The sequence below is a fragment of the Saccostrea echinata genome, unplaced genomic scaffold, assembly GCF_033153115.1.
Source record: "Saccostrea echinata isolate AGI-Se365-2 ecotype Australia unplaced genomic scaffold, CSIRO_AGI_Sech_v1 ptg000016l, whole genome shotgun sequence".
Taxonomy (NCBI): Eukaryota; Metazoa; Mollusca; class Bivalvia; order Ostreida; family Ostreidae; genus Saccostrea; species Saccostrea echinata.
The window spans coordinates 16,172,501-16,183,138 of NW_026889765.1; the positions used below are offsets into that span (position 1 = coordinate 16,172,501).

Genomic DNA, 10,638 nt, shown 5'->3' on the forward strand with positions numbered 1-10,638 from the left:
GATAATTCTATTTACCTTATGTTTTCAGTTGTTACTTACGTAAAACCCCGTTATTATTTGTCTTTTATAAGTTAGGACATGTGTTGACATTCCACATGTTTTACTTTTTAAACAGGAAGTGTCATCCATGTTGGGAGTCTTTCCATAGTACTTTTGGTAGCTGTGTTCTGATTGGTTAAGTTAGTTGTAGGATCTTTGATGTTTATTGGCTTTTATTTTTGGGCCTATAGCTAGGGTATTTAAAGCCGTGTTCGTGTAGTTTTCTTCACTTGGGTTGGGGAACACAACCTCATGGTTAGTTCCTCTTTACTGTGCTAAGAAAACCTCATGGTTTATGAGCACTATTTGATTAGTACCTTAGAGTGCTAAGAAAACCTCATGGTTTAACAGTACTCTAGGTCTTAGCTAGCTTTAGTTTCATGTTTTTCACAAGTTCTAGGTTTTTGTTAGGAAACGGTTAGGATGTAGGTTTTATAGAGTTAATTTATTTTTCCCCTTTCCAAGTTCAGCCTGGTCTAGGGATTTGTAGATAACAGGTATAATTCCTAGAACCACTATTTACTATTTATTTATTTATTTTTGGTGTTGTTTATTATCTGGGTTAGATATTTTTAGAATCCAGATTTAGCATTATTATTTTAAGTTCAACTCTAGAGTGTTGATTAGTAGAGTTCATATTGGGTGATGTAGCTCATTTCCCTTACATTTTTCCAAATCATTGACATTTATAGCAGTTTTTAATAGGATTTTTGACCTTTTTCATAAGTATGGAAACTCGGTAGGGACATAAATTATTTTCATAGGTTTTTCACATTCCTCCCATTTTTCCTATTAAATTTTTCACAAACTTCTTATTTATTTATTGAGATTATTGTTATTCACTTGCCAGATTAAATTATATTTTTGATAAAACTATTTATTCCTGTGCAATTTTGAAAGACTTTATTCTTGTTTAAATTTTGACTATTATTTATTATTTGTTATCATTTACAAAGGTTAATTCTCACTTTATTAAATTTATAAAACTTACAATTAACTGTGTTTTCATTTAGCGTTGATCATAGTTCAGATATCCCCTTACCTGGGTTGACAATCATAACTGGAGGCAGTTTACTGCTTTAAGCCAAGTTGGCTATTAACTTTGTTAAGTTATCTATTAAAGAGTTCTACTTCCGGTTACAGTTATGACGTCATGGGTTTGGTATTTAACCCCCGTGCTAAATAATTAGCTATTTATACCACCCAAAAACGACAAGATTTAGTTTATGTTATGTTTTGAATGATTCCGTTCTTTTCTTGGACCTGAAATTAAACTTTAAAGATAGATATTAAGAAATCATTATTTCTTTAGTTCACGTCATACAGCTTACTATGACGTAATATTGTGAAGGCAAGTAGGTTATCTCTGGGTGTAACCTTAACATACCCGCGTTAGTTTCATTTCGTTTTGTATCAAAATTGCCTGATTGTCTTAACTATTGAATGGGTTATAAAGCGTTACATTTTCACTACTATCTTTAACATAACTCTAACCCATACCTTACCTTGAGAACTATGCATAATCTAAGACTACATGACTTCATGTACGTGTAGTTACAAAATCCAGTGTGACGTTTTCAGTTTCTTTTTACTTACCGCAGTATTTCAGGTTCATTGATGCTCACACAGGAATTTATAACTTTTATTTCTTTATTAAATTGATAAGTTAACTGGTCATTCCTGTCAAATTTAATGTCGAAAAGTTGTGCATTTTAATTAAAAATTGGATTTCTTCTGGAAAACCATAAGCATTAAATAGAAATTTTTAACGAGTGGTCAGGAAAAGAATCAATTCTACTTTATTTTGCCGAAAATCTTTATTAATGCAATTATTTGCTCCAAATATAACTTCTAGCAACAAGTCCAGTGGTCCGCTCATTAGAGGTGAACAGGGACTTGCTTTGACTCTGCACTTCTTGACGGAGCGGAGGGAGTACTAGTTTGCAAATAGTTCTGTCTTACCTCTGGGACAAAATTAAACGTGTTTATTAACTGGTCTATGCCGGAGATATCTGTTATTGATATTCCGTGAAATGACATCTGTATATCTGGAGGGAATGTACTATCGTCTTCCAGGAAGCTGCCCGCCTCATAATGGGGTTTGCTGAGAGGACCTAGATGTATGTCATTTCTTATTAACGTCAACAAAGTTTTAAAGTTCGTAAATTAAAACAAAAGAAGATTGCTTGAGGAATAAATATTTAAAGATTGCTGAAACTAGAAACTTGCAGCTTAACGCGTGTCATATCGATTGTTTTGTACATGCAAAGGGGGGTGGGATGGGGGGGGGGGGTCTGGACACCCCTCCCCATGGAATTTAAGAGTTATTAGATTTATATGTTATAATATCGTAAAAAATATACCCCCCTCCCCAGGAAACACTTACATGGGCCCTTCTCAAAATAAAAGGAGAGTCATGTTCCTGAAAATGTGAAAGAGACTGACTAAGGAAAGTGTAGACCTATACATTACCATTCAACCCCCCCCCCCCCTTGGTTTTTCAGGTTTTGGATCATGTTGTCTAGGTTTTTTTTTTTTTGCTTATCAGACATTTTATAGATCGAGTTGACGTGGACCCCCCCCCCCACCCGGAAAAAAATTCCTGGATCCGCGTCTTGTGTGTGTATTAAATTTTGTGTGTTGGGGGGGTTGGGGGTTAGGATGAAGTTATACAGACCTGACTTGAAAACTGCATATCTTAGTGTTTGCAGAAGAGATGGAGGAAGAACTGTAGATTTCGTGGAGTTGTCATAAAAGTATAAAGCTGAGAAGATGTGATCCTGTAGATTCTGACCAACTGGAAGGTCCTTTACAACTGGAATCTGCGAAAAAAGTTAAATGAAGCAATGAGTGTATCATAACTATATATTCTGCACTTATGATTTTTTGTTATCATTGAACAATATTTTAAAGAAACTATAATTTGCCGCTTAAAAACAAAGTAGTAACTCAAAATTTCAGTGTACTATTATTTTTTTTTAACGTTTATGTTAATTAATGTTTCGCTATATTGGTGAGAAATTGTAAACAAATGCATTTTCAATAGGATAAAAATAATTCATACAATATGAATTGTATCAAAGCGAACTCTCTCTCTCTCTCTCTTTTACATGTAGCTCACCCCTAGAGAATCCAGATGTTCTTTCGGACCAATTCCAGATAACATTAAGATCTGAGGTGAGTTAATGGCACCAGCAGAAACAATCACTTCTCGTCTTGCTCTGATCACGTGATTTACTTTATCTCTTGATAATGCAATCCCTATTGCTGTTTTGTTTTCCATCAAAATCTAAAATATAGATACAATGATAAAAATGTTATATTTTATCTGCGAAAATTTATAATTGATATGCAATATAAACTTTTCGAATAAAAATCACAAGATTTCGTACATAAATCACAAAGTTTACGAATATGAATAACAATATTGTATAATATAAATCAATAGATAAAGAACATGAATCGAATTTTATGGATTTGAATAACGTGTTTTCGAATTTGCATAACAATTTCAATCAAATATAAAACGATTTGTTAAATATTAATTTTGCTTAATATAACGTTTTCATGTCACCATTTTCCATAACACCGTTTCTTAGGGTTTTGATAAATTGTAGTTCAAAATTCCTATTTTCAAAATCGTAATAAATACTGTAAAATCGTAATAAATACTGTAAAATCGTAATAAATACTGTAAAATGAAGGTGTCATTTTACATTTATTTATGTCGAATTCTTTTACGATGCTATTTCATCAATTTTTTTTAACTTTTGATATTCGGGTATCTGGCGCTAAAAAGTACATTTGTTGTGACATAACCCCAAAGGCACATCTTTTAATTGGGGCATTAATTCTAATCCGTGCACCCCACATGGCTATCTTACATGTAGAACCCCACATGACTATCTTACATGTAGCTTTTGTTAAATAAAATCTTAAGGTAGTCCGATCCTCCGGATCTGAAAATCAGCCGTTCAAAAATTGAAAATTCTTGTATACAATAATATGTCTGAATTCACAAGTTATTGAGTATATGTATTTACCCACTATGTTGGTATTTTTTCAAAGTTCATTATAAAAGTTATTAATACATTTTCAACAGTGAAATATTATACAATTAATTACCCCATATGAGGTCAACATGGTGAAATAAGGACCCTCGACCTGGCCCACGAGGTGACCTGACCTGACCGAGGCCGCGTAGTGGCCGAGGTCAGGTCAGGTCAGCGAGTGGGCCAGGTCGAGGGTCCTTATTTCACCATGTTGAACTCATAAGGGGTAATCAATTACGCGGCCTCGGTCAGGTCAGGTCACCTCTAGGGCCAGGTCTCGGGTCCTTATTTCACCATGTTGACCTCATAAGGGGTAATTAATTGTATAATATTTCACTGTTGAAAATGTATTAATAACTTTTATTATACCGACATAAGTTAAGACAACTTTTGTAGACTTAATTACTAAAATAGTCAATTGTGTATATTAGACCTACATGTACGAACTGTCATTATCAGTGTTTCATCGGGATCGGGATTCGCTAGTGAAGTTGTTTACTTTTCGCCTGCAAGTCTTGTAAGTTTTTGCACCGCCGATTTATTAAAACACTCTGTGATTGTCAGTAACATGCATTTTTATAAATTCACAAATACAATTTCCGAGTACAATGATAATCTGGTGCAGACTTTTACTGTACAAAAGAGCCAAGTCTGCATTCGTTGAATTTGACATTGTAACGAAAGTTTCAATGAAAACGATAAATTTTATGACGCATCTAAAGGACAATCATATTGCGTATCATAAAAAGACTATACATATTTTCATAACGGCATTTTTTGTAATGAACAGTCATTACTGTATGCATTAATTTTTAAATTTGAATGGAATTTAGATTAACAGGTCATTTTTAGCGGTCATTAATTATAATGACCGGGTCATTATACCCCACGTGCAATAATTCCTAGGTCATTATTGCTGTAAGTGGTACTTTTTGGAGTCATTATTGAGTTTAAAGCCTTCTTACAAGCCAATCAAATTGGAGTATTCTTAATAGAGGTATAATAAAATGTAATTTATTTACTGAATAAAAGTGATATTCTGACACAGTGTGAAAGGGTATCCAAATGGTATTCTCACAGTGTGAGAGAATCATATAGAGGTTCATGAAATGAAAGATTTAATTTCAAGCTATAGTCTGAGATTTATTTTGATTAAATAATAATTTTAGGAGTTGTTGTTACTTGCTAAGGAGCGGATATCCTTAATTAATCAGAAGTTTTTTCTCCAAATCTAAAAAAAGAAATTTTTTGATGTTTTTCTTGGGAGAAAAAAAGTCGACCTTATAGGAACATCCCTCTTCTAAAATGATTTTTTGGCAACGTCAGAAGAAGTGTGTTCTTTATTGAATCCGAATAGGGCCATGTAGTTCACTATCGCAATATAAAGGTTTGAATCACTGGAGTGATGACACGATAATGATGATGATGCAGCATTGAAGCTTTCGCAGCTAGGTTAAGGACGCCGATGAAATATACGCCTTAATATATTCAGAGAAAATGAATACAATTTTAATTTGTTTTTAACAGCATTAGTTTTGATGAATGTGAATTGTGGTGTTTGCGCTTGTATATATCGGGTCTCTGCTGAGTTCGACCAAAACGACATCGCTTACATCAGCTGTTTGTCACGTGACAGGTTTAAAATTAGAACATATATGTACTACTACAAAGATCGTAAAAGTTCAACGATATACGGTTATATTTCCGCTATAAAATTTATTCTGTGTTGTTTAAGACAAATTCCTTAACATGAAAAGTGCTGGGAGCAACTTCCTCATGTTCGGGAATTAGGTAAAATTTAGCCGTCTGTCTATAAACTCCAGACATAGATGTAAAAAGCACTGGAATAATGTTACATTGCGGAATAAATGAACAATGCACAACCAGCTCCCAGCACTTTTCAGAATAGTAGGAATAATAGCTACACGTGTTTAAAAATTCAGAATTTATACCGAAGCGGATATCGTTGAACTTTTGATATTTTCGAGGGGCTGGACCCCTCATTCTAGCACATTACTGTACAAGTGTGCTCCCTACGGCTACATGTATATATAAGGTCTACACATTATCAATTTAGTTTGACAATAAAATATGGATTAATATATATTAGAATATGCATTTAGTTTGGTCCAATTAAGCTTGTTTCGTATTTATTTTTATTTTTACAAGCTACGATAATAGCTTGATCCACGCCTCAAGTACAGAGAAACTGCGTGTCAAACTAAGAAATGACGTCATCTCAGTAAGTACAGCGAGATCAAGCTGGATTTTATTCTACATACTCAAAGTGCTATTTTGGCAAGATAAGATGCACATCCATTTATCTTTATAATATTTATGAGAAACGAAAGTAATTTAGTGTGTTTTAAAAAAACCCAGATAGTATTTATTCATCGAAATTCATTTGAATTGTTTCAACGTGACGTCATAATAGCTTTCCCGAATCTCTGCATAGGCTGACGTATATATGGGAGTCCTTAACCTAGCTGCGTTGGTGATGATGATGACGCGATGATGCGATGGACATTGCAATGATGATATATGTAGTAATGCTAGTGATGCGATGGCATGATGGAGCGACGACGCGATGATACAATATTAACAGAGATGCGCATTGATGCGATGACGATGGTGCGATGAAGCGATGTTCGCTATCGCTAAATCGTAATATTGTCATCGCAATGTCGCGCTATTGCATCATACTCATTGCGCTATCTTACTGTCAAGTCATCATCATCAACCCTTCACTCGATGATCGATTGTGCATTAGTCAAGTACATGCCCGGATTCTATAGTTCTTGCCTGGTGAATCATTACTGCAAATATTTCATTCACATATATCTAATATTTACCTCGGTGACGTGTGAATTGGTAGAGACATGAAGGTTAGAGCGATGCATGACCGGTCTGAGAAAAGCTTTAGCTGTGCTCCATCTCTCGCCGTTCCTGACCGTCTCTTGTCCGTAAAAGAAGCCTGGATAAAAGTTATACTTTAAAAATTAATAAAAATGCTAATTATACCTTAGAGAAGAGAATCGGGAATATTGAAACAATATGGAATTCTAATCATTCCACTAAAAGTACACACTATATTCACTGGAATAGTGTATTATCTTTACAAATTTCCTTTTTAATTTTCGGATACCCGTCTGTGATTTTCCATTGCAGTCTGTCACTGGATATCCCAGCTCTCTCATTGCCTTCTCGTACACAGCAATAAGGGGCGTGGCTGACCCGTCACTGACGGTAAGGTAACCTCCTTTGCCGTGGTATTCTGTTAAAAAATTTGCTTGTTTCAAGTGAAGTTTGTTATATTGGAACGGCTTTAATTTACTTATGATACATGTTACTTATTTAAAAAAAATAATCTTGTCAATGTCAGCCTAGGAAGTGATATAAAAGACAGTCAGTTTATGGGTTGTGAGATTTAGAGTAACACGGTATATTTAAATTAGAACATCCTACCCTATAACCCATCTACATTATGAAATGCGGTATGATCATGGAAGGAATACATAGTTATCCCATGCTCTAAATATTTTAGTAAAGGACAACATACTCTTAGATTCCTTTTTGGTCCCAGGTTTGGGGTATCTCTTAGGAGTTCATAATTTAAAACCTGTTGATACATGTATCACTGTTACAAAATGGGTATTAATCTAAGTGAAAAGATACACATAGGTCATAGGAAGGTCGCAAAATTTCCCAATTTCCAAATTTTCTCATTTTTCATTCAAATTTTCCTCAATTTTAAATCATATTTTGTTTCATAAAACAGAGCACAAACTTGCCTATCTACTAAATTTATATATTTCATGCACCAGTTCCAGATGCATCTTGTGTATAAAAATCTCACTCAGATAGGCAAGCTTGTACTATATGTTCTATGAGATATAAAAGTATCTTAAATTTCACGAAATGTTATCAGAATTGAGAAAGTTCAGTAAAACGTCCTATTTTATCACCCTTTTGTGGCTTCTGTGTACACTTTGAACAAAAACTCGATGTTGGTAACAAAACGAGCATTATTAAGGTATTAATTGCACACGTTCACAAATTTTACTATACTAAACGAGGGCCCAAATGCGGCAGTAACCATGCTTTGTGCTTTAGCGATGATTTAAAAATGCAGTTTTTATAAGGAGAATATAATTTACATACTAGCTAGAACTTTCACGGTACTAGATTAAATAATTATTAAATTTAATATTTGATTTCTACAGTAAACTATTAATATAAATTCGTTACATGTAGTAGTATTCAGACTAGTCTATAGTAAACTATAAAACATAGAACATGTTGATAAATTAATTGACTAAATAGTACATCTTACCAGAATCATTTAGAGAGAGAATTTGATTATCTTCAGATTTTATAAAATAAGGTAGGACGTTTTTATAGTCCCAACCCTTACACCCCTCCCTAGCCCAGCTGTCATAGTCGTGCCGACTTCCCCGGATGTAGTGCATTATGTTCAGGGAACTTGATCCCCCAAGAACTTTTCCTCTAGGCCAAGCACTTCTCTAAAATGAATAGAAATACAACTGCGTATTAAATATCTTTCTTTTTTCGATTTCATTGTATTCCTCACAAATGATAACAATAAAAAGCAGTAGATCGGATATAGCTTTATTAAATGAAATACAAAGATTACTTGGTCCTTCAGTCCTAAGCATGCCTGCTTCTGAGGAACGGTTCTGAAAGCCCAATCTTCTTTTGAATTTTGCAGGGCTAATGCTGCGATAGGAACCTGAATCATCGGGTTATCATCTTCAGATCCCCCAGCTTCTACGATGAGTACCGAGGATTCGGGATCTTCCGAAAGTCTGTTGGCAAGGACGCATCCTGCCGATCCAGCGCCGACTTTAATTTGGACAAAAAAAAAATCTGTAAATATCTTCATGATATATGGAAAGATATTTCTTATTTGGAAATAATTTGAGTTTTCTTTCTTCAATAATAATATAGACAAGAAATTATGATGAAAAATTACTCGATTCAAACGATTCGTATTAGTCTTTTAATGTATCATTTGAAAACTCATACATATATTTAACATATATAGGATTTTTATAACTCTCAGAATTCTTTGATATAATAAAGTTTTCATGCCATGAAAACCATCCGTTTAAATTTCTTTGCTAGAAAATTAATATTTTTGATATTTCAACAATTTAAAATCCGAGTTTCTCAATAGGCATATTTTAAATGCCAATTGTACGCACCACTGCTCTGACGTCATAGGTTTAAATTGAAGGAATAACTACTAGAATTATTCTTACCTATAATGTAGTCGTATGTTTTGTTAAAAGATACCGGAGGAGCTCCATTCTCGTTGTATTTTGAAATAAAAGACACAACCACCGCAATTAAAATGACACCAAAAGCAAAAATCTTCCCCATTCTTTTTCGAGCTGAGGGAAGTATCACAAAAAAATTTAACAATATATGACTAAATCAAAAGTATTCGTGACTTTGAACAGTTCCTCTGTTTATTACTGTAATTCAATTCTATTTGTGTGCTACGGTACCAGACCGGAACAAATATTTGCGTAAATACGTTCGTTGCATATTGTACGGTGCAATATTTTTCGGATATTAGTGACAACTTCCTTCAGTTGTGTAAGTATCCGTTTACAAGTCATTTATAAATCATACAGGAGGATCTATCTGTTTACAGGTATTTCAGCCGAATCATAGGTTTAATAAATATATTTGTAGGAAATTTACGAGAGAAGGTCTTTAAATCAAATTTAATTCTATAAATCGCAATTGATGGCAGGGGTTTTTTTTTTGCCTTCTTTCTTTCTTATTTTCTTTCTTTTTCTTCTTTTTTTTTTTTTTTTGGTTACAAAGAAGTTGAGATTCTTACAATTCAATCTTATGTGTAGCGATCTAGTTAGAGCGAAACTAAGATCTAATTTTAATTGGATTACTTACAATTTTACTTTTAATATGTAGACCTAAATGTCTATATATAGTTCGGGTCTGTAATCTGGAGACAAACGCGTAAATAAAAAAAAAAAAAAAAAAAACAAAAAAAACAAGATGTGTTTGTGAAACACTGATGCCCCCGTACGGCAGCTTATGGTGAAGGTTAAAGTTTCTAAAATGCAAGTCAAAATCCAGGCCAAAAGATAAAAAAATGTTGGTACCCAAAGAAAGGTCATGTCTCAAGGAATATACCTGTGAAATTTGAAAGCCCTAGATGCAACAGTTCAAATGTTATGGCAAAGTTTAAAGTTTTTTAAAAGTAAGTAAAACATCAAGGTCAAGGTCAAAGTTGTTGGTATCCAAAGGAAGGTCTTGTCACAAGAATTACATATGTGAAGTATGAAAGCCCTAGCACAAACCATCCAAAAGTTATGGCCAAGGTTAAAGTTTTTCAAAAATAGGTCAAACTCATTTGTTAAGGTCAAAGGGTCAAAGTGGTTGGTATCCAAAGGAAGGTGATGTCACAAGGATTACATATGTGAAGTATGAAAGCCCTAGCATTAACCATTCAAATGTTATGGCCAAGGTTAAAGTTTTTCAAAAGTTGGTCAAA

At 33.8% G+C, this 10,638-nt stretch overlaps 1 protein-coding gene across 1 annotated transcript in view; it reads right to left on the reverse strand.

The window, feature by feature from the left end:
• LOC133188178 (glucose dehydrogenase [FAD, quinone]-like) overlaps positions 1–9,494 on the reverse strand; it is a 19,985-nt gene extending 10,491 nt beyond the window's left edge. Inside the window, exons 1-8 of the mRNA XM_061323559.1 lie at positions 9,374–9,494; positions 8,746–8,954; positions 8,425–8,614; positions 7,237–7,365; positions 6,944–7,065; positions 3,161–3,328; positions 2,717–2,861; positions 2,002–2,153 (exon numbers count right to left, since the gene is read on the reverse strand). Coding sequence (XP_061179543.1) covers positions 2,002–2,153; positions 2,717–2,861; positions 3,161–3,328; positions 6,944–7,065; positions 7,237–7,365; positions 8,425–8,614; positions 8,746–8,954; positions 9,374–9,494 — 1,236 coding nt within the window. The remainder of the gene's footprint in view (positions 1–2,001; positions 2,154–2,716; positions 2,862–3,160; positions 3,329–6,943; positions 7,066–7,236; positions 7,366–8,424; positions 8,615–8,745; positions 8,955–9,373) is intronic.
• Positions 9,495–10,638: the final 1,144 nt, after the last annotated feature.